The sequence below is a fragment of the Populus trichocarpa genome, chromosome 1 (assembly GCF_000002775.5).
Source record: "Populus trichocarpa isolate Nisqually-1 chromosome 1, P.trichocarpa_v4.1, whole genome shotgun sequence".
Classification (NCBI taxonomy): domain Eukaryota; kingdom Viridiplantae; phylum Streptophyta; class Magnoliopsida; order Malpighiales; family Salicaceae; genus Populus; species Populus trichocarpa.
This window is the reverse complement of record NC_037285.2, coordinates 34,836,845-34,861,475: the sequence shown is the minus strand read 5'-3', so window position 1 is coordinate 34,861,475 and position 24,631 is coordinate 34,836,845. Positions and strand designations below refer to the sequence as shown.

At 32.7% G+C, this 24,631-nt stretch overlaps 1 protein-coding gene and 1 pseudogene across 1 annotated transcript; one reads left to right on the top strand and one right to left on the bottom strand.

The window, feature by feature from the left end:
• Positions 1-5,892: 5,892 nt before the first annotated feature.
• On the top strand, positions 5,893-15,715 carry LOC18095335 (DNA replication licensing factor MCM2-like; annotated as a pseudogene).
• Positions 15,716-17,619: 1,904 nt separating this feature from the next.
• LOC7467675 (pectate lyase) lies at positions 17,620-19,772 on the bottom strand. The gene is made up of 4 exons (XM_002300033.4): positions 19,602-19,772; positions 18,740-19,480; positions 18,482-18,620; positions 17,620-18,252 (listed from the first exon to the last, which is right to left on the bottom strand). The coding sequence occupies exons 1-4, from the start codon at positions 19,709-19,711 to the stop codon at positions 18,031-18,033; spliced, it is 1,212 nt and encodes a 403-aa protein (XP_002300069.1). The 5' UTR covers positions 19,712-19,772; the 3' UTR covers positions 17,620-18,030.
• Between the last annotated feature and the right edge of the window lie 4,859 nt (positions 19,773-24,631).

Sequence of the window (24,631 nt, the reverse complement as noted above, 5' to 3'; positions counted from 1 at the left end):
ATATTGCCATCTGAATTCCTTTTTATTTTTTAGACATATTTACAGTCCACGGTGTCTTTCCCAGGAGGCAGATCAGTGAGAATCCAAGTCTAATTCTCTTCCAAAGCTTGCAATTCTGCATCCATTGCCTTACACCAACCTAGATCCTTAACTGCTGCAGAATATGAGGTTGGCTCGACCATGATAGAAAGTTGAGAAGAAAAAACTTGAAACTTGGGTGAAAAACAATCATATGAAAGGTAATTGGACAAGGGAAAAGAACAGTTTGTAGGAGGGAATGATACTTGTGCCGTGGATTGAAAATCTGAAGTGAGTGCAGCTTGTTGACAGTGAAAATCCTGCAAGTATTTAGGGGCAGTCCTGTTTCTAATGGATTTTCGAAGTTCAATATGAGGGGAAGATGAGGGAGTATCATGTGCAATAGGACTAGAAGAGACATGTGAGTTTTCAAGCTCAAAATCCTTAGGAGTGGAAGCAGGACTACTATAAAAAGATAGATTGTTTGGTGAAGTAGGGGTGGTGTCTTCATTTTGTGGAAAACAATGAGAGTTAGATGAGTGATCTGAACAAGGAATGTTTTGTAATCCTAGTGTGGAATTGGAATGGAATGGTCTGCAGTGGTGTCAGAGGGTGACTTGAAAGGAAAATTAGTTTCATGAAAAAGGACATCCCTAGAAAGAAAAATGGTCCTACTATTTAAATCCATCAGCTTATCTCCGTGGACTCCAAAGGGGTAACCCAGAAAAATACACTTCCTACCTCTCGGATCAAATTTTCTTCTCCCATGTGAAATGGTTGTGGCAAAACAAAGACACCCAAAAATTTTCAAATGAGAATAATTTGGTTTATTATTAAAAAGAACTTCATAGGGGGTTCGATTGGCAAGTATAGGGGTAGGTGTTCTATTTATAAGGTAGACCGCAGTCAAGATACAATCATTCCAAAATGAGAGGGGAAGGTTAGATTGGAAAAACAGTGCACGAGCTACATTTAATAAGTGTTGGTGTTTTCTCTCAACTATCCCATTTTGTTGGGGTGTCTCAACACAAGTTCGTTGGTGAATAATCCCCTTTTCATTGTAAAAGTCAGTCATCTTGAACTCAATACCATTATCACTACGTATGTTCTTGATTTTACAGTTGAACTGTGTTTCTACAAGGTGGTAGAAGGATTCAATGCATTTTCTTGTTTCAGATTTGGTTTGAAGTAAATAGACCTAAGTTGTTCTAGACAAATCATCTACTAAGGTCAAAAAATACCTTGAACCATCATAAGCATTAGTGGAACATGGCCCCCAAATATCACAGTGTACTAATTCAAAAATAGTGGAAGATTTATGTGCACTAATAGGAAAAGGGAGTCTATGCTGTTTGGCAAGGGGACAAATGCAACAAGGAGAAGTTTTATTTATGAGCAAGTTGTTTCTTACAGCAGGATCATCTATCAATTTCATTCGTGAATCAGAAATATGACCAAGGCAACAATGCCAAAGATCAATCACATCTATACTACTTTGAACAGAAATAGCAACTGAAGGGAAATTCGGAGACAAACATGATAGAAGGTCGGCCAAGGATGAAGGAGAAACTACTCTAGGAAGAAGGTGATACAAGCCACTTCTCACTTCAGTAATTCCAATCGTGGTCCAGGTGGAAAGGTCCTGTATAAAACATGTATTATTTATAAAAACCAAACAGCAATTCAGATTTTCAGTAAGTCTTTTAACAAAGATCAAATTAAAAGAAAAGGAAGGAATGCACAAAACATCATCAAGGGCAATCTTATAAGTAAGTTGAATGTTGCTCAGATGTGTGGCTGATACAAAGGTTTTATTAGGCAAACTTACCCTATAGGATACCTCTGCAATATTAGAAGTGAAAAGGGAAGGGCTACACACCATATGGTTTGTAGCCCCTGAATCAATAATCCAGGAAATATTATTTGACCTTAAAAAATCAGCAGGAATATCATTACAAAGCATAATTTTACCAAACATCTTTGAAGGTGTGATACTGGTTTTTGAATTGGGTGGAGTTTGACTTGCCGGGGGAGCTACAGTTAAAGGACCTTTGTGCTGAATAAGGCTCATGAGATGAAGATATTGCTCTTTGGTGAAAACCATTTTCTCCTCAATCACCTCCTCCTGATAAGGACTTGTCAACAAAGCAGCTTGATTAGCAAAGGAACCTGTAACTTTTCCTTTGTAAAGCTTGTGACCCGGGGGATACCCATGAAGCATGTAACATTTCTCAACCATGTGACCACTCATATTACAGTGAGAACATACTGGAGGCTCAGCATTTCCAGCCTTATAGCAATTTTCGAGTGTATGACCTTGTGTGTGACAATATGGACAGTAAGGCCTTTGTTTCCTCTGGTTTGTGAAATTTCTCTTAGTTGTGTTAAAAGGGGTATGGAAAAACTTACTGGCCAATGCCATAGACTCACAAGAAGGAGTGTTGTTGGCGAGTTGGTGGTGCTGCTCTTGTTGTTGGATCATTGAGAATACCTTGTTAATGTTGGGAAGAGGCTATATTAGCATGATTTGATCTCTAGCATTAGTATATTGATCGTTCAAACCCATAAGAAACTGTATAACATAATCTCTCTGATACCTCTCATTCAACATTTTCAACTGGCCGCATGTGCATAATGGCATTGGATTATAAATAATCATTTCATCCCAAAGCGTTTTAAGATTACCAAAATAAGTACTCACAGAGTCCCTGTCCTGTCGAAGAACAGCTAAATCTATTCTAAGTTGGAAGATGCGAGGACCATTCTGTTGGGTGAAACGATCCTTAAGCTCTGTCCACACCATTTGAGCATCATCCACGAAAGCCAGAGTATGTTTGATATCAATATTGACTGCATTTTGTATCCAAGAAACCACCATGTCATTGCACCTTTCCCACATTTCAAACAGAGGATCCTCCTCACTCGCCGGCCTAGCAATGATTCCAGAAATGAAGCCAAGCTTGTTCTTCGCCTTAAGTGCTCGACACATTGCTCATGACCAGGTGACATAATTTTCAGTGGTGAGCAGCTCAGTGACAAGAATCAAAGTTGTGTGGTCCCCATTTTCCATACGATATGGATTATTTGGATCTGTGAAGTTGAAATAGGGAGAAACTGGTTTGGGACTTTGGGTGTTTACAGATTGTGAACTTGGGGATTGTTCTTCCATGGTTTGATTGGAGAAAGAAAATAATTAACCGTGCTTTGATACCATGTAAGAATTATCAAAACCTGGAAAAGAAGAACAACCGACTCATGGAAGAGATGAATAAGTTTTCTACCTGTATTGAATTTGTTCCTCCCACACTTCTTGCGTTCCTTTTACAGAAGGGAGTGATATATATACACTGTATATTCTATTCTGTTAGTATCGTATAACTGACTATGAAAAGAAAAGGAAAAAAAAAAGAGTGTTATCCAGCTCATGCTAAAAGCCAAAAAATGCTAGTAACAGAAAAGGAGAACACAATAAAGCATGTGTTATCTATCATCTTGTGCTTGTGATGGGAGAGCTGGATGACTAGTCGTCGTGCCTCCATTGGTAGGAATATTTATGTCCCGTAATAAGTTCCCTTTCCAGCTATGTGGTATCACCGCTCCGTGGGCTTCTTTCATCTTGGTAGCGGCTACAATAGGGGATACAAGATTGGCGTCCTGCACGACGCCACTGACCAGATTAATGTTTTTTTTTGTTAAATAAAAAAAATTAAAAATACTTACATAAATTTTTTTAAAAAAAAACTAAGAGACATATGTAAATTAAGATATTTCATATCACAATACAAGTGATTTACTCAGTTGTGTTTAATGAATTTATTTATCTAAACAAATTTGTAATAGAAACCGACACACATAAAATTTATCAAAAATAAATAAAAAAACAATGTTGTGCAAGACTGCACATATTAAAAATCTTATAAAAGTCAATATTTTTTTTTAAAAAAATTAATCTATATAAAATTTAAAAAAATTACAAATGAATCATACCAACCTCTTAAAAAATCAATTAAATCATATAACAAAATATTATTTCAAAAAACACATAAAATAAGGCATTAATTAAAAAATCATTTTTTAAAAAGAAAATGATTAGGTCAGGCGTATGAAGCAACGACCTGCACGCGGGCTTTTATTTTTATAAGTTAATGGGGGCAGACGACATGTCATAATTAAAAAAAAAAACGATGCATCACTTACATCAATAGATGACGCGTCTTCTCAGAATCCCTAGAATCCAGCCACTATAGTGGCTAGAATAATGGGGTTCTGGATGTTTTTGAAAAAATAAACTCATTTTCAACTATTGTTTTACCTAAAATACTTATAATACACCCTACGAACCTTGTTAAACCAATCCATGACCTTCAAAAATGCAAACAACCAATCCAATACTCAAAATCAATCTGGAACCCAAAATCTTCTCGAGCTCAAATAGCTCGAGGTGAAAAAACATCTAATATAAACTCTCATCATCACAAAAAACTATTTGATAAAAAAAAAAAAAAATTGTTTTGATGGCCGAAATTGTCACCAACAACAACTTTCTCTCTCTATATCAGAATCTGGTGACTCCTCTCTCCTCCCTTGAAAAAAAAACTGAAAAATTAGGAAAATAAAATTCGGGACCTAAATTAAATTTTTAAAAATTACAGGGATCAATTTCCTTATGGATAAAAAAGATGGGGGATGTAAATGAACTTTTTAAAAAAAATTCAAATCCGCCACCCATTCAACCTACCTTTTTCACTTCAGTCACATGTATTTCAATTCAACTCTCCCTCCTAAATAAATATGCAATTTGGTGTTAATTTAGGCTCAAAATAGCTAAATTGCGCAAACTAAAAGTTTGAGGACCAAATTAAAAATAAATATTGTTCTAATCCATAGTGTTATGTGTGTAAGTGAACAATAATAACATAAAAACCTCTTTTAGTTTCTTTTAGGGCCTGTTTGTTTTTGCGTTTTAAAAACGCTTTTGAAAAATTTGAATTTTTTTTATTTGCTTCACATTAATATTTTTTGTGTTTTTAAATCATTTTGATGTGCTGATGTCAAAAATAATTTTTTAAAAATAAAAAAATATTATTTTTATGTATTTTCAAATGAAAAACACTTTGAAAAGCAACCACAACCACATTTCTAAACATCCTCTAATCTTTGCGATGGGAGCATACATCTAGTTGTGCATAAAAGAAATATAAAAGAAAAGAAAGTAAATACAAAGTATAAGTATGTATATACGTAGAAAAAAAACCCATCATTTGACTTGTTCTTTTTCTCACTGAACGTTACTTTTTTACCTCTTATAATTAGCTAGGCATGAAGTTTTTTCCATAGAAAACCAACAATTTCCCATTATGAAGAGTGTTTTGAACATTAGTATAAAACGCTTTTTTTTTTTCATAGTGGAAGGAATAGTAAAGAAATAAGATCTTCCTTGTTGCATGTTGACTGACCATCTAAATCCCACTAAAAATAGCTAGTTTGCTATAAATTTCATGTAAAAACTAAAAATGGCGCATTTCGAGATCAGACCACTTGTCTAATTTTCCCTCTCACCACAACCACTTGTCTAATGTTTGACCCATAAAACTCGGTCAAACAGTAGCCTCTTGCCCTTCCATTTGCAAAATGAAACCATGGTTGCCAAGAAATGGCGAAGCATCCACCCCTTTCGCTTTCTTCCTCTCCATGCAATTCGCTGACTTCTACCCTTCCTTTAATCTATATAATTCCTTTCAGCTTCATCTCTTTCCTTCATTCTATAACTGCGCAGTGTTTCTCTATATTGCTTTAATTGAGAAGTACTGCAAAACCTTATAGAATCCTATCATATTTTTTTCTTATCAAAAACCAAAACAAAAATAAATCACAATGGCACGCCAAGTTCTTGCTCTTGCACTCATCTTTGTTGCCGTTGTTGGGGCATTTGCTGCTGAGGCACCTTCCGCCACCCCTTTGGCTTCACCGTCACCAAAGGCCTCTGTGGCTCCCGCTAAGGCACCCACAGCCGATACCCCAAAGGCATCGGCCAGCGCCCCCGCCATCTCTGGAGCCCCGAATGGCTCTGCCTCCTCACCTGTTGCCGAAGAGGGCCCCGCTGGAGCCCCAGAAGAGGAAATCTCTTCACCTCCTGCCCCAGCCAGCCTTAGCGCAGAAGGACCTGCAGGACCTGCTGCTGGACCAATAGCCGATGTTGTCAGCGATGCACCAGCCACACCACCAGCACCCCAGAAAGACGGAGCTGCCACTATCAAGATCTCTACAGCTGCCGTTGTCGCTGGCCTATTGGTCTTCTTATCCTTCTAAGCTTTATAAGCACTAATGCAATGGAAGGCTCTTGAGATATTGATCATGTTTATTCTTGTGTTTTACAAGAATACTTGCTTGACTTGAATTATTCAATTATTTCAATTTAATAAAAAGCTTTGAATTTACCAAGCCGATCTATAGAGGAAGGTGTCTCATAGACCAGGCATTTATCTTATATGTTCATTAGCTAATTGTGGGATTCTGTTTGGGTATGCTTTCAAACCTTTAGAACAGAGCAAAAAAAGCTGATTGTTTTGTTAATAATCTCTCGCATGCTTTCTTAACATAATTAATTTGTTTACAAAGCCAAATTAATGCTCTTCAGCACCATTCAAATTAATTAATATAGCTCGTATTCTCATATATAGGACAACAGATTAATATTAACATATAGCAAGACTGCAAACTCGAAATAATTAATAACCAGAGAGGGGGTCGGTCACTGAGGTGAGCATCAGCAGCAAAAAGCATAAAACACAAGTGAATTCACAAAATACAGACGTGAATAGCTAATGTTATCCTGAATAACCAACCATAGATGCAAAAATTCTGGTGCCTGAGAATTCCAAAGCCCAGCCACAAGTCTGCCTGAGGAGCAATATGATCAGAAGCAAATTGCTTCAGACACCATCAAAACTACTTTGGCAGATAAGCCACGGAAGATAAAATTCTCATACAACTAGTCGCCTAGTGGTTCCCTGCTTTGCATGGCGATCTGCATAACTAGGATGACTTAGTTCTAAATATGGAATTGATAATTTCCAAGGAGTGAGAGAAGGATATGGCAGCAGATATTTGATGGTATTTGTTGAATCAGATTTTGTAGTTTGAGTGCAGAACTTGTTGTTGACGCTGATTTCGATTAATTGTCTCAAGAAATTGTACATAGCTCTGCTTCATAGGAGTCCATTAATTACCATCTGGGCATGAAAAGGCATGAAAAGGCATGAAAACCCTCTCATCATTTCTCAGTAGAAAGATCTGTTTTCCTATAGAACGATCCATAGACAGTTTCTGCTAGGATTGCACGCATAGATATACAAAAAAACACAAGAAAAAAATATATTCACACAATTTAATAGTGTACTTGTTTCAGCTATGTTTACGTCTATGGACTAATAGGAGGAAATTGCACCATTATCAGAATCAATGTAGTTTGAACTTTTATCACTATTCTCAAGGACAGCTTATTTCTCATAGATCACAAATAATATTTGTCTAACGTTCTCTTTGAATGCTCTTTACACCTATAGTACAAAACAGAGTAAAACAACTATTTAAAATATTTTGGCATGTGCATTTTCTAAATTGCTTTAAAAATATTTATTATTTAAAAGCAATAAAAAAAGTATTAACACTAGGTTACTTTACCTATTGCTCTAATGTTCGTCACATTAAATTTTTTTATTATAACAAAATTTAAAAAATAAACTTTTTTTTAACGTTGAAAGGATAAAATATTGGATTAACTTAAATCAATTTGAGTTAATTCGTGAAATTTATGATCCAGATCTTAAACTCAACTAGTTCCAATAATTCTTTTTGTAATTTAGTCATATAATAAAAAAAAAATATAAAGACCAATTTAAAATAAAAAAAAATATTAAATTGAAAAATAAAAATTAAACAAAAATCCAATGTTGAAGACTAAAATTAAAAGAGGGAAAAAAAAAGAAAAACAAGGTAAGTAGGTGCACTATGGATCATAAATTTTTATAATTACTTGAAACTATTAAATGATGATAATTACTTTTTTGCTCATGCATTTCATGTGATGAATATAGTAATTACTATATTTTAATATTTTTTTAAAAAAGATAATTATATTTTAGCAATTTGAATACTTCTTTAATTATTAATTTGATTACACATATATATATTAGATTGTATATTTTGTTATAGCTGTTTTTTTTCTTAAAAAAATAAATATTATTAACAATTCAAATATCTAATGAAATAATTTGAAAAAAAAATATATTTGAAACTTCTTATATGTAATAATTTTTCTTTGATGAAAATGTTTCTCGAAACAGAAAAACAAAATTGAATTTTTTTTAAAAAAATCAAAACATAATACAATAAAAACAATTAAGAAACTTGAAAAATTTATAAAAAAAATCAATGAATAAAAAAAAAAAGGCTCCATCGCGCGGGCCTAGCCTGAGTGGTTCGCTGCTCCTGGGCCCCTAGAAAACAAAGCCAGGCATGTGGGCCTCACAACCCAAGCCCACGTGTCTGGGTGAGTTATTTTTTTTCTTTTTAGGTGGCAAACCACTTGTTGTTTGCTTTTTTAAAAAAAAAATAGGCGAAAGATCATTTGTTGTATTAGATAACTTGTCGTCTATTTTTTAAAATCCGGCTGAGAGATTTTTAAACAACCTGATAACTCTAAAATAAACCCCAAAAACACTTAAAAAAACAAAATCAGCCGAATATCATTTTCCATGAATGTTTAGAGATAATAACCACCATCATTAAACTTTTCTTGTTGAATGAAACTCGTTAATACTAAAATGATATTTTCATCACTAAAAACTGATCAAACCGATTACTTTTTCTCTCCTTATTATTTTTATGTGATTTTATCTCTCTTTTTTCTAACTCATTGATTAAAATATAAAGAAAATGAATTTTTAAATCAAAATTAAAATGTTAAAAAATAGAGACTCCAAAGAAAGAAAAAGAGAATGTATGATGACTAAAAAGAACTTTTTCCAAGAATTTTTGATTGGCCATGTTTTTTCTTCTTTTTTATACTTTGGTCTCTTTTTGTTTAATTTTGTCTATCCTCAACAAATTTAGACAAATTTGTCATCAAATTAGACATGTAAGACTATAATTGGAAAAAAAATGAAAAATGAAAAAAAAAAACATTATTGTAGATTGGTACAATGTTTTACCTAAACATTTTAGCATGTTTTGTATTATTTTATGCACTTAGTTATACAATGTTTTACCTATTTATATGATATAAATTGATATATCAATCAAATTAGACATGTAAGACTGTAATTGGAAAAAAAATGAAAAATGAAAAAAAAAACATTATTGTAAATTGGTACAACGTTTTACCTAAACATTTTAGCATGTTTTGTATTATTTTATGCACTTAGTTATACAATGTTTTACCTATTTATATGATATAAATTGATATTTTTATGTGATAAGTGAGTAAAATTGCATCCTATAATAGCTACTTAGCTATATATCACCACCTTGACCAATATGCTTTGTATCACTTAATTTTGAACATTAATGGAATCTTGAGTCAAATTCACACAAATCAGTTCTTGTAGTACTTGTAGTTATGATATTTTTATTATATTTTTAAATAAGTGTATATATATAAAGAGCATCCATGTAACTCCTTGAATTATCTAATAAAAAAACTTAATTTTTGATTGATATATAAATTAACCAAAAAAACATCTTGAATATCTAAAAAAACAAAAAGTTGAACATTTTATTTAATTGTGTCATTTAAAAAATAAACAAAGTATTGCATTTTGTCCCATGTTTGTGAAATATAAGTGTATTAGATATTATTAGATCATATATACCCACACAACATTGCTGATTGGAGTAATTTAAAAAAAAATTAAAAAAAAAAAAATATAGGCATTACTAATGTGTTTTAAAGAAAAAAGAAAAAAATTAAACCACGTAGAGTTTGATCTGATATGACCCGGTCAACTTGACAAGTCTTAAACCAACCTAGGCATCTGGAAAAAAAAAATATAGTTTGACTACAAAAATTTCAAGACAATATATTTTTAAAAAAATATTGAGACAACAACATATTGGATCGACTCGAGTCAACCCAGGTTAACATGTAAAATTTACGACTCAGGTCATAAGACCGTGATAATCTCATAGAAAGCAACAAACATATTGAAACTCAATTCTCAATCAACATATTGTTCAAGAATGAAATTAATAAATAAATAAATTAAAAAACAAAATAAAAAAATTGTGTCAACCTAAGTTAATCTGTCAAATCTAGATCTTGAGATCGAGATAACACAATAGAAAGCAAAGCAAAAAAAATTATGAACCTCAATTCTCAATCAAACCATGATTGAAGGATGAGATTGAAAAAAAAAACAATCATAAAAAGGAAAAACAATGACCTGAATCAATTTAGTTTAATCCGTCAAACTTTTAACTCAGATCATGAGATTGAAATAACCTTATAGAAAGCAAACTAAAACAAATTATGAAGTTTAATTCTTAATCAACCCAAATGATGAATGATAAAATTGAAAAAAAAATCAATTACAAAAACAACCTTAAAAACCCGAGTCAACCCCGTTAACTCACAAAATTCATGACTCGAGTCATGAAACTAGGATAATATTATAAAAAATAAACTGAAATAAATTATGAAGATCAATCACCAATAAATCTAATGTTAAAGGTTGAAACTAAAAAAAAATTCAAACAAATAAAAAGTATTGTTTCAATAAACACTATTTTGTTAAAAGGAGAACAATGATTTTTCCTCTTTAATTACTTCTTGTTAATAATTAATAATGTGGAGCTCTTGAAACTAGCTTTATCATCAAATCATCCTCAAAATACTAAAGAGGAGTTGTTTATTTTTTTTTAAGATGATAAAATGAAATTGTAAAGTAATATAAATTAGAAAACTCATTGTAAGAAAAATGAATTAGGAAACTCATTGTAAAGAATGGAGAAAAAAATAAATTAGATAGGCTTTTAAGTTTTTTTTTAAGATGATATATTTTTTATAATATTGAAAGAATGATATATTAGATAGGCTCGAGCTTTATGGGTTAACATACTAAACTCATGATACAGATCATGAACTCCACGAAGAATAACAATTTTTTTTCTTTAAAACTATTTTTTACTTGATGAAATGATAATAAAAATATACGTTCATATAATTGAGCACCAACCAAATGCCAGAACATTTTCTCAAGACTGTGAAAATCTCATGGAAAGCAAATCAAAATAAATTATGAAGACCATTTCAAAATTAATCAAATGTTGAGGGATAAAATTGAAAAAAAAAAGCCAAAAAGAATTCAATTGAAAGAAAATAAAATTAGAAGATGGAATTTTTTTAAAAAAAAAATATTTGACATTGTCATTAAATCGAACTTAACAGGTCAACCTTAAAACCTCTCAATTCAATTTCTTGTCTATCCTGGGTTTGAAATTAACTCGCATGAGAGTTGACTCTACTTGAAAAAGTTGACTTGACATGTCCAAAGAAATATTGAACAGCCAGTAAAAGCTTGGTTTGACTTTAAAAAAAATTGAGATAACCTTTTTTTTAATATTAAGATTATGACATATTGGATCGACCTAAACTTGGTGACTTGTCGCAAGGGACACTGCGGTGAATTAAAGTGTAAGAATGAAAATAGAAGTTGCCACCTAGTTTATACAAACTAGGAACTCTAACCGATCTTTATAGTTTTAGGTAAGGGGTTTACTTAAGACAAATTGTTTCATACTTTGTTTTCATGATAAAACTACATATTATATCCCTACACAAAAGTTTTTGCCTAAACTAACTTATTGTTGGAGATAATAAACTATTAGGACTTAGGAGTGATTTGGGACACATGCTTGGCTATAAGGCTCAATCCTCACTCTTGAAAAGTGGGCAACAAACGTAATAGGATAAAATTTATAAATTGGGATTTTAAACCAATTTTCTTAATTATATCCCAAATTAGGTCTGCAACCATTATAAAATTTTGGGATTAATACAAACCCGAAAGGTGAGAACCCTTAAACACACAAACAAGATAGAAATAACCCAATAAAACTAAAATTAGATTGATAAAAAACCCAACGCAATAATTACTTAAACCAAGAAACCAAAGTTATTAGATGAAAGACTCTACCCATTTGATTATAAAAAACCAAAGAACTGAAAGTATAAGGATGAACGCCATAAAAACAGAATTACTTGATAAGTTTTAAAGAGTTCAATGAAGAACTAAGAGTATAAGCAACCTTGCACACACATAAAATATTATTCTAAATTAAATTAAGTCTCTAAAAAATATTAATACAAGATAAATAACTCTATTTATAATAAGAAAAAATATCTTAAATAAGCCTGAGAAAATAAGAAAATATTACCAATTCAAATAAAAAAAAGAATCATAAACTAACTAGAAAAATAATGTAAATCATGTATAGTAGCTTCTAGACTGTATTGCAAGACATATCCAATGTCAGATCTCTACAAGATTTTAACATTTAGAAAATAAGGCCTTTAGAGTTTTCTAGTAAGATTTCTTCATAATCTAATGGTCGGATTAAAAATTATGTTTATTAGCGTAAAGTTGTGCAATAAAAAAAATAAAGCCCGAAACCGATTTAAGCTTGTTCGACTCTTGCATAGATCAAATTAATTAAAGCTTGATCATTCCTTATTGAATTCTAAAAGCTTAACTTGACCCAAATATCCTAAATAAACCCATTGAAAGTTGTTTTAGGCTTCTTGACCCTTGACCTTGTGATTGGCCTAATCGCCACCTATAACGGATTTTTTTGTGGTGCTTGTTGGTTCTCATCATAGGTCAAATTGACTCAGCTCAAATCAAGTCATCCTAAGATACGAAGAAATACATCCTCAAACAAAAAAATAAATAATGATTGCTAACATGTATCCAAAAAAAAATTAACCATGAATTTAGAATCATTTGCATTTGAATGATATTTCTATCCAATATTTAGATGGAAACACATTAGATCTATATGAGTCAACTCGAGTTGACATGTGAAACTTACGAGAATAATCTTAGAAAAGACAAACTTGAAAGCTAAATCTTCAATCAACTCAACATTGAAGGAAGAAATTAGTAAAAAAAACAACAATCAATTTTTTTTTAAAAAAAAACAAGTGAACTCGAGTCAATCAACCAAATTCGCAACACAAATCATGCACACAATCAAATTCAATAAATTTTTTATTCCAAAGATTATTTTTCATTTAATAGATTTATATGAAAATAAAATGTATGTGAATTTCTTTTGTATGATATGTTTTTTAAAATAAAAGAAACTTGACAGGCGTGTGGGACTAAGATAGCACAAGCAAATTATTGATGACGAAGGGTGAAATTGTATTTTTTTTTCTAGTTTTAAGTTAAATAAAATAATAAATCATCGATAAAAAATAGTGAAATTGATTTTTTAAAATTGATGGACAAAAAAGACATTAAACAAAAAATAGAAAGAAAATAATAGTTTGAATGTTGTGGCTTTACCTGTCGAACATGCAATCCTAGTCATGACTTAACCGAATTCAATATCTTTTTTCATAAATCTATATTTAACCTAAATATTAAAAAAAAACCTAAAAAAGACCCAACACCTTAGGTTATTGAAAGGAAGAACCTAGACACGCGAGCCTTCAAGCCTAGATATGTGGGCCTTTAAGCCCAAGCCCACATGTCTGAGTTTTTTTTCTTATTTAGAAGGGAGGGTGGTTGTGCGCCCCTATTTTTTTTTTATATAAAAAAGGCAAACAACACGTCACCCACTATGGATGAGGACATGTCATCTACTAGTTTAAATTTAGATTATCACTGTGGTAGCTAGAAAATTAAAATTATAATTTTTTTATTTGTAAAACTCATTTCCCACCCATTTAACTCAAAAACAATCTTAAAACATCTACAAGCCATCTTATTAACCCAATAAATAAATAAAAAAGTATAAATCTCAAAATCAAATTGAATAAAATTTATAATCCTTAATGTAGATATATTTTTAAGCAATATTAAGACTAAAAACAACCTCTGTAAAACACCTTTTAAATAGAACAAAATGATATCAATTTCAACTATTTCAGTAGTAAGAATAGATATCAATGATAATTTTTTCTTTTGCCAGAATCCGTTGAATTTCTGTCTCTCTCTTCTCTCAATTGCAGAAGGTAAAATATGATTGCAACAAGTATGGAGCAATTTTGGGACCATTCTTTCAGAATTCTTATTCAGAAGTCAAGGTTGGTTCTTGCCCTAAATGCCAATCAAAGGGACCATACACTCCAAGAAAGCCCTGGAATTGTGCCTACCGGTCGGCTTCCAAGATACAAGGAAGTGATACTGTTGAATGATTTGATTGACTGTGCACGCCCTGGGGAAGAAATTGAGGTCACTGGCATTATGCAAATAATTTTGACTTGTCTTTGAACAAAAAGAATGGATTTCCTGTCTTTTCCTCTGTAATCGAAGCAAACTATGTCACAAAGAAGCAGGATCTCTTTTCTGTGTATAAGCTCACTCAAGAGAACAAAGAAGAAATTGAAAAGTTGTCTGAAGACCCAAGGATAGGGGAAAGGATTATCAAGTCTATTGCCCCATCCATCTACGGACATGAAGGCTTAAAAACTGCATTAGCTCTGGCTATGTTTGGAGGCCAAGAGAAAAATGTTGAGGGGAAACACCGGCTACGAGGAGACATAAATGTGTTTCTCCTAGATTCTGGCACTAAAAAAAACTTGATTTCTAAAGTATGTTGAAAAGACTGGATAGAGGGCCGCGTATACTACTGGTAAAGGGGCTTCTGCTGTTGTTCTAACGACTGTGGTGCACAATGACCCAGTGACAAAAAAGTGGACCCTAGAAGGAGGAGCCCTTGTTCTAGGTGATCAAGGGACCTGCCTGATTGATGAGTTTGACAAGATGAATGATCAGGACAAGGCGAGCATCCATGAAGCAATGGACCAGCAGAGCATTAGTATATCCAAGGCTGGCATTGTTACCTTTCTCTAGGCTCGGTGCTCTGTTCTTGCTGCTGCAAATCATGTTGGAGGAAGGTACGACTCCTCCAAAACATTTTCACAGAATATCGAGTTGACAGATCCCATCTTTTCTTGTTTTGAGATCCTCTGTGTTGTTAAGGAACTGGATGACCCCATAACAGATGAGATGCTTGCAGAGTTTGTCGTTAATAGTCATTTCAAATCACAGGCCAAAGGTGTTAATATAGATGATAGGTCCTATAGCGAGTCTCAAGAAGATCAAGCCTCTGCTAGGCCAGTTGATCCAGAGGTTCTTTCTCAAGATTTGCTGAAGTACATTACATGTGCCAAGTTGAACATATTCCCAAGGTTTCATGATTCTGATATTGAAAAACTCACACAAGTTTATGTTGAGCAGTCGAGAGAATCTTCTCATGATTTTGATATGGAAAACGCACCGTTTAATCAAGTGACCATTACACTCAACGCACCGTTTCAGTTTTTCCTTTCAGTCCTGTGTAATAAGAGGGTACACGTGTTGCTATTTCTTTAATTCCTTAATCTCAGGAATCTGTCAGAGAAGGAGTAGCCTTGTATGGATGTAACAGACTTTGGATGGCTATGGAACAAATTATGATGAATGAATGATGAATTATGAGAATCTCTCTCTCTCTCCCTTCTTCTTTTTCTATGGATGTTAACCGTCTTAACCCCTACCAGCCATGGCTGGCCTTCACGGTGAGCTACAAAAGTTCTCCCAAATACTCTATAGAAATCCTAGTAGGAACCATTTCAATTTATTATGCAACATCCTCGCTGCTGTTGTTGTAATTTTTAAATGAATAAAGAAAAAAAATATTTATTCTACATTAAAAATAAATATTTCCTATTAATTTGAGTTTTTATTGTGTAGTAAATTAAGTCATGGTAGACAGACTCTTCTATTTAACTTCATAATGCTATTATATATATATATTTATAATATCAAAAGATAGCATTTAAAACTTGTAATTTAATATGAACAGTTATATTGTTTCATGAATAGTTATATTGTTTGATGAACAATCATACTATTTCATTTTTATATTTCAAGTCTATAAAAACATGTTATTACACAGAAAAGAAAACATAATAAAAACATATATTCTTTTCTTGGTCTTATCTTCTCATTCTTTTAGAAATTTAAAAGGCTTAGTTGTATCCTAAAGATATTGTTTTTGTGTAGAACAAATAAACTCCTTAAAAATAGTGTTTTCACGCCTCTAAACTAACTCTATATTTATTTTCATCCTAAGAATTTCTAACAGCTGCACCATCAACATTGAAATTGTAAGGAAGCTCGTTATTGTTGCTGCTACTAGGATGGGGGGATGAAGAGCTAGATCGCATGGGCGGAGAGGTAGGAGAATATTTTGTCGTGCGTGCCCTCAAACAAAACTCATAACAGTAGGAGAAATTAAAGAAAGATCGATCAACCAAAGATGTAATGGCCTGAATTTAGTAGAGAAAGGGCTGTCGTGGATAGGAATGTGGAAGAGATGAGGTTAGTTCTTTATTTTGACAAGGATCGATCGTTGTCAGGAAATGGTTTCCAAAATGGGAGAGAGAGATTGAGAAAACATGGAAACATGTCAACATATCTAAAAATCATGAAAAACCCTTGAAACGATTAAAATCATGAACATGAATTATTTTCTTGACGAGAGTATCTGCCAAATTGTTCAGAATTATATCAAATTATCAGCAAAATGATAATCATATACTTCATGCTGCGGTGCAACAGGGTGCTTAATTCTCTTCGAGATAATCACAGTTGTGCTTATTTATTAGATTGAGAATATAATTTTATAATTTTGGATAGAAAAACTTGAGGAAATATCGTATTAAAGAATTAGATAATATAAAGTGATATAATAATATAATTAGAATTGTAAGGATATTTATTGGAGATTTGTAAAATTATTTCTATATATTTTTAAATAAAAAATATTTTAAAAAATAATTACTATTTTAATATCATATCTGATAAAAGTACAAGAAAAAAATAAAGTATGACTTCAAACCGAAAACTTAATGATTGTGAATGTGCTTGCATGCTGGGATTGTTTCTCGTCCCTCGACAACCCCCTATGATAATCGTCATGATTATGGAGATTAGACTTATGCTAAGTTGAACCTCCAAGCTGAGGCCCACTTGCATGTGTCTCTCCACGATTGACGGGGTGCAAAATGTGGTTAGTGGTTGGCTGGTTGCATTTTTCTGCTCTTTGTTGCGTTTTTTTCCCCGTTTCACATTATCATAAATCGCGGTGGATGACAAAATAAATTGCAGTAACTTCCTTTTAGGTTAAATTGCGGTGCTCCAGTTCTCATCCACAGTAAGCATGCAGTCCCGAATGATGATGGTAAATTTAGTATTTTTAAGATATAAATTTTAACGCAAGGTTTTATAGCTAGCATGGTGCGCGCAGACTGCAGATGTTCATCATAAATGGTCTAAAAAAGTCGTGGTAATTTCCGTCAACAAGGAAGTTCGGAGTTGTAAGTGAAAATTAATAAGCAAAATCAATCAACAGATTGGAAAGCAAAGATTGATGCTCCATCGACGTAAAGTACAAAAGCTGAAGCCAAACAGACCTCAAACTTAAATCAACACACTCCTGCTCTTTTCTTACTTTTTCTAACAAAACAAAGGGTTGCCATTACAACAGTTCCAACACTTTCAAAAGCAGAAGACAGAGCGGTCGTCAATACATGCATTTAGATAGTCAAAAAAGAGGAAAAGAAAGAAAGAAAAACAATCACTGAAGATGCTTGACAAACTACAAGAAAAACAATCACTGAAGATGCTTGATAAACTACTTGCCCGTAATTAAGGCCTAATTAACTATGACTGTTTTTCCATACTCGTTTGGTAGCCTTCTATGGCTAATAATACTATAATTTTACGAGCATGGCCACAATCAGCATCGAGAGCCCTTCCTGCAGTTAAGTACACCGGAAGTCAGGGTCATTGAACCCACAAGAGAAGATGGTCTTGCACTCAGGCTATAAGCCCTTGCATAGCTTGAAGATGCACCAGCGCCTGATTGCCGGAAATAGGCACCATTCAACATTAAGTCTCCTTCTGACCTCCAGTTCCAGTGCCTCCACTCACTCTCGGGTGCATCCTCATGTTTAGTCACCTGCGTGAATGTCAAGATTTTGTAACTAGTAAACCAAATTATTTTGTGTATTACGACAAGGTTGCATTTCGTCCCTTTAAGGATTAGCCTAAGCAGTGATTGTGTTTGATTCCATATTATCATAGGACACGCAAAAAGAAATGTTGTTCCAAGAAATAAGAATATCCTCACCCCCATAAACCCATAAAAAAGGGAAAAGGGTTTCATTCATGTATTTATGAGCACTCACCTCCTTGTTAAATCTTCTATTTGGTGCAAGAAATCTATTTCCTTGACTGTTGATTGTAGGAGAAGCGCTCCCGCCAATGGCATACATTTCCCAGTGGGTGTAGTCATTGTTCACAACATGAAAGTACCCATGCCTGCACCTGCAAATGCAACAATTTGATAATATGTAAAACGCTTTCAAAACGACAAACATTGTAGAAAAATCATTGGAAAAAAATAAAATAAAGGGTAAACAATTGATTAGGATTTCTCATTTTACCTTGGCATTCTTTGCACCAGCCCTTCGCCAAAATGATTAAAGGCTATAGTCACTTGCATGTCTTTGTCTTGTGTATACGAGTCGCTATGGCCCAACAGCATGACCTTGTCATGATGGGTCATGAAGTTGTTGGAGATAGTGATGGCTGTCGATCCATGAATGGCATCAATAAGTCCATCATGACAGTTAGACAATGAGCAATGGTCAACCCATATATGCTTGCTAGCAAAGATGGAAACCCCATCACCGTCCGAGGGAGTCCACCAACCGGAGTGGCGAGGAGAGTCTCGTATATCACCATTCCCTCCTTGCTTACAGTCATGTATATGTATGCCATGTATGATAATGTTAGTAGCATAATGAATAGTAATGCATGGTCCCCCGGCAATGTGAACACTAGCACCCCTACCATCAATAGTCTTGTAAGAATTCATGACCAGCTCTTGCCTCAGCTGAATTACCATGTCTCTCTTGAAGATGATCCACAAGGGCTCGTCCTGAATTACAGCATGCCTAAGAGTTCCTGGCTTAGGGTTCACCGCATCATCATTACCAGAGTCGGTCACAACATAAATTCGACCATTTCTACCCCCAATAGCGTTCTTGCCAAACCCAATAGCACAATCAGCTAGCCGCTGGCGATTCCTCTCCCAATTGGGGTCACACCTCCAGCAATCATCTATAGGGTTGCCAGTTCCACATGATAAATAGCCAAGGTTTCTTCTTGAAGCATTGATGCTCCTGTAGAAACAAAATGCGTAAATTCTCAGCACACCAGCTAGCTACTATCATGCTATTATACACAGCATATATATGTATGAATAAAACACAATTTTAGACAGTATATATTGTACATTATTACCTATGCACCTCCTGTACCACTAGCTCAGGGTCCTGAATTGATGAAGAGAAAACAAAATGTGGTGCTGGAGCAGAGAAAAAGAAAATCAGAAGGATTGCAAGTCTTGACATTTTTTTCCCTTGCTCGATCTCTGGTGAGGGAAAAAAAACGAGGAAGGGAGGTGATAGGCTTGGCTAGGATCGAGTGGGGTTATAAAGGCAGAAAAAGCCGCGAGTGATGGCGTGATTAATATGAAAATGTGGGGTCAACCTAATCGTAATTTCAGGTATTTGCTTTGGTCTTCAATCTGGTAGTTTAAAACCGTTAATCATGCCCTGAGAAATCCTAACCCTTCTAAGTCAAAACCTGCTGGCTAAAAGGAGGCTATTATGTTCTCATTTATCACCTTGATTACTATATAGCTATATATCTCATTGAATTCAGTTAATAATTGCACTTGAAGTTATCAGCAAAAACCACCAAATATTAAGAAAAATGGAAAATGATTTACTCATATTCAAATCATACTAATTTAACGTATAATTAAAGTGATAAATGACGAAGTGTGGACTTTAGAAATATTAAATGGTTGATTAAGAATAAGAAAAAGTAATTAAGGTGTTGTTTAATTAATTTGTGGTTGATAGAGAATTATATAAATTACATCTTGGATTTTTATCGAATAACTTAAGGTTTTTGATGAGATTGTTCTTTGATATGGTATTAGAATATTGTTGATTGAGTAGTTATAAGTTTGAATCTCACCACACTCATTTTATTTGATAAAAATTAAAAACAAAATAATATGAACCTGTTAAAGAATTATATAAATCATATATTAGACCTCGTCTAATAATTTAAGTACGTGGGTGAAATAGTTTTTTGATAATGGTTAATTTATGTTTATATTTAAATAGATTTTGCTCTTGTTTGCGTGTTTAATGTGGCTTGTAACTTGATAAAGTAAAGGGAAATGTTTGCCTTCTGCAATTAAGACAAAACAGATCTCCCTTTTGGATTAGTAAAATATTAGTTCATCTTCTGTATAAAGCTAAGAAATCTCCTAACCCATTTTGACTTGCTTGGTTCCTAGAAGAAAAACATGGCTCTTGTTGATATCTTTGGTACAAGGAGAGAAATTCAGTTGTCTTTTATTGACTTGGCTAGTAAACGGATTTGAGTCATTTTGAAAAAGATTCACCTACACCGTATTTTAGCACTCATTTTCTGTGTGTGTGTGTGTGTGTGTGTGTGTGTGTGTGTGTGAGAGAGAGAGAGAGAGAGAGAGAGAGAGAGAGAGAGAGAGAGATTTGCGCAAGCACACTATGCCACTTTTATGGTAGCTATTTACCTTTCTTCTGCTATGAGATCGCAGACTTTTACTATAGTGATATCCTTGCATGTTCACACTATTGGAGTACCTAGAAACTCTTTTTTTTTTTTGGGCTATAGTACAAAGATAAAAAAAAAAAAATCATGCATCTAGGTTTTGAATAAATATTTGTGTGTGTGTGTATTGAAACGAAACACACTCTAGTGCTCTTCTTTGATTTTTGTTTCTTTATATAAATGTAGATTAAAAAAATGGAAGACGTACAAGAATACTAATAATGGGGAGTAACTTTACTTTTGATATAATTTTTAAATGAAAAAATTACCCCTATAGTTTAATTAAAATTACATTTGCTAACCGAGTTTTAAAATATTATAGTTTATATTTGTCAAGAAAAAAAATAAATTACTTTATTTATTCTTTTCCTCAACTACTGAATTTCTTCAAAACTTTTAGGTTAATTAGAAGTTATTTTACCACTTAATTCCTTTTTTTTTATCTAGTCTTTAAAGTTGATTAATTCTTTTAAAATTTGTACTCGATTTTTTTGTAAAATCCGATCATTCTAATTATATTTTATCATTAATAGAATATTATAGAATAGATTTACATATTTTTTAGAACCCAAGATGCACTGTTTCTATGTCAGATCACTTCTTCTCTCATCAATCAACTAAAAATCTTCTCATAGAAAAATCAGTCTCTCTTATTTCGACATTTCTCCCTCTTTCTTAACCCTCAATTGAACCTAATAATTTTTTGTGCATTTCATGAAGCTCTGGTGGCAAAATCTCAAATTGAAACTTAGGAAGAACCCGAAATCTGTTTACTGTTTCGGGTCAGATCAGAAGAAGAAAGAGGTTTAAGAGGAAGAAAGATGTGGTGGGCTACTCAGTCATGTGAGGGAGAAAGGAGATCGGAAGGTGAAAAGGGTTTAAGAGGAACGGTGGGGCTGTTGTTGTCAGTCTTCAATCCAACGTCAACAATCATGTTCATTTGTTAATTTAGGAACAGCAACTTCCCAACCTCAATGAACATGTTTATTTATATTGATTAATGAGCATTAGCAACTCGAACAAACAAGTCAGCAACTAATGGAGTTGGAGCACAGAAGCAGGCAACTCAAGCACAACATTCTGGGTTATCCATTTTATCAGTTATACACAAGCAACCAACATATGAAGTAAATATGAAAAGTAGACCTCAGTAGCTAGAAATTGGACCTCAAAGTTCTGAATCAGTAGTTGATAGAGCAACAACAGTCATGGGTCTTTGGGTTCGATGTCGAAGACCATTCTATCAGTTATCCTTTTTCTTCTCCTGGGCCATTGTTGCGAGGAGAAGTGTCTTGTTGTCGCTGCTATTTATTCTTGATCGGTGGAGATGAGGTTGGGATTTGGGTCCAGTGTCGTCTCATGGGTTTGGGAATTCTGAAGTTGAGGAAGCATCATGTCGAGGGGTTGAGAGATAATACATGAATTGAGTTTTGTATTAGCTTGCTTTCTATTTTACATTTTTATATTATGAGATTTAACAATAATTGTTTCTAAGCTTTTAAGGTTTTTATTTGAGCAAAAAATCAAATAAACAACATTTTTGTTATTTTTTAGATTTAGTGGCTCTTTGGTCATTAAATAATAAATAATAACAAACATGTAAATAATCAGATGATTTTTGTTGATTTTTCTTTGTGAAAATATTAAATATTAGTGTGTATATAAAATTTAGAATGCAAACTATAATTTTTTAAAATTTAATAAATAAATATGATATCAACTAAATTATAGAATGTCAGAATAAATAATCATTTATAAGCCTTATATTTATTAGCAATGTTATTATCAATTTTAAATTCAAATGATATTATTTTACTTTTCTAAAAAGAAAAAAAAAATGAATTAACTTAGGTGAAATCCATCTAATCCGTAACTCAGAATTTATCCTAAAATTTATCTTGCTCGATCTCAAATTAAATTTAAACTATAATAAAATATTATTTAGCCTAATATGTGACCAGCTTTAGAAAATAAAAGGGATTATTTGTATATTTATTTTCTACTTTTAATATTTTCTTAATATGAACACTTAATATATTTAGTTGTTCTACTCAAGAAAGTATCTTCATCCTCTATCATATATATTTTCATCCGATTGATTACAGTTAATTCATGACATATAGCCTACATGTTTTCGACACATCAATTTTGTAGGGTGAAAAAGGAAAAATAAAAAAATAAAAACTTACTTTAGTGGACAATACAGCTTGAAATAATTTTTTCATGAATATCTAATGGCCTCTCCGATAAGATCATAGGGAAATATCTACACATAGCTGCTTAATTTTGTAGAGTGACCAAAATAACCCTATCGCATTTTCCTTCTAATAGAAAGTTTTTATATTATTAGTATACATAAAAATATCTCTAAGCTTAAAATAAGAAATAAAGTAAACATTAAATTTTCATTTTTATTATTTAATTTCTTGTAAAATATATTTTTCTACATTGATATTATCATTAGAAGACACTAATTATCATATCACTAAAATGTTATTTTAGCACTTTAATAGTCTTTATTTCATTGAAAACATATTCTCACTAGAAAGTTATGCTTGGTTTATCATATGAAAATAAATTAAGAGATTTAATTGCTTGGTTTATAAAGTGGGAATAATTAATAATTAAAAGAATGAACATAACACCATCGATCCTTAATGTCTTTGCTACTTGTTGAAGCTGTGGAGATTCTTACTTGTTTTTATTTCATTCTACTTTGTTTCTCCTTGTTCAATGCTTTCTTCTTCCCTGGATGTAAATGTTTCTTTATCTTTTTTCTTTTTGAAAAACTGAAGTTTTGAGTATAATTATTAGCGATTTTATCTATATTTATTTTAATTACTAGAGATAAATTCAGGTCTTTCGCTTGCTGCAAAGGCTATTCTTGCTTGAGAGAGATCAATCAAGTTAAAATTCCAAACTCCAATATTGGAAAACTTGGATGGTAAGCAAAAATCATACAAGATGGAAAGAAACACACTCATTAATTATGGGGGAGAGAAGAAAAACTCAAAAATAGAGGGGAAAAATAGAAAAGAAAATTGATTCTCTCTCCCCTTTACTCTCTCTCTCTCTCTCTATCTCTTTCTCTTTCTCTTCTCCCTTACTACCAATAGAAAAATCATGTGGATTTCTTTTTCAAATATTTTTTTATCGATCCAGATTATTTCCCCATTCAATGCAATTGGGATTTTTTTTTTTTTGTATAATAAAGCTCATAAGGATGGTTTTTTGATAATGATATTGTGACATCGTTTATGTCGTGGTTAAATTTGATTTGATGTTTTGTTACATGTATAGATTGAATATTTGAATATAAAATCGATTTTAATATCTAAAAATTAGAAATATTCCTTGCTTTTATGATTGTTTTGGGAATGTGTTTAATTATTATTATTATTATTATTAACATGGGTGTCCGGGTCAGTTTGTGCGCACCTCAACTAATCTCACAGGCCCTGAAGTTAATGACTATGTAAGCCTCCAGTGGTCATCATATTAGCAACCACAGGGCTCGAACCTGAAATCACAGGAGGAGCAAACCCCTTGATCTCAAGTTTTATTACTGGACCACCTATTAGATAGTTATATATTTAATTTTTTTGTACTATTAGTTCTCAAAACACCATTTTCTGAATAACAAGTTTTTATCCGATATCTAC

Excerpts from the sequence above, each read along its gene's own strand:
- LOC7467675 (XM_002300033.4), bottom strand. The coding sequence starts at position 19,711 with ATGTCAAGACTTGCAATCCTTCTGATTTTCTTTTTCTCTGCTCCAGCA. Across the intron at positions 19,481-19,601 it reads GTGGTACAGGAGGTGCATAG|GAGCATCAATGCTTCAAGAA; the intron begins GTAATAATGTAC and ends TTGTTTCTACAG. Across the intron at positions 18,621-18,739 it reads CTGGTGCAAAGAATGCCAAG|GTGCAGGCATGGGTACTTTC; the intron begins GTAAAATGAGAA and ends TTGCATTTGCAG.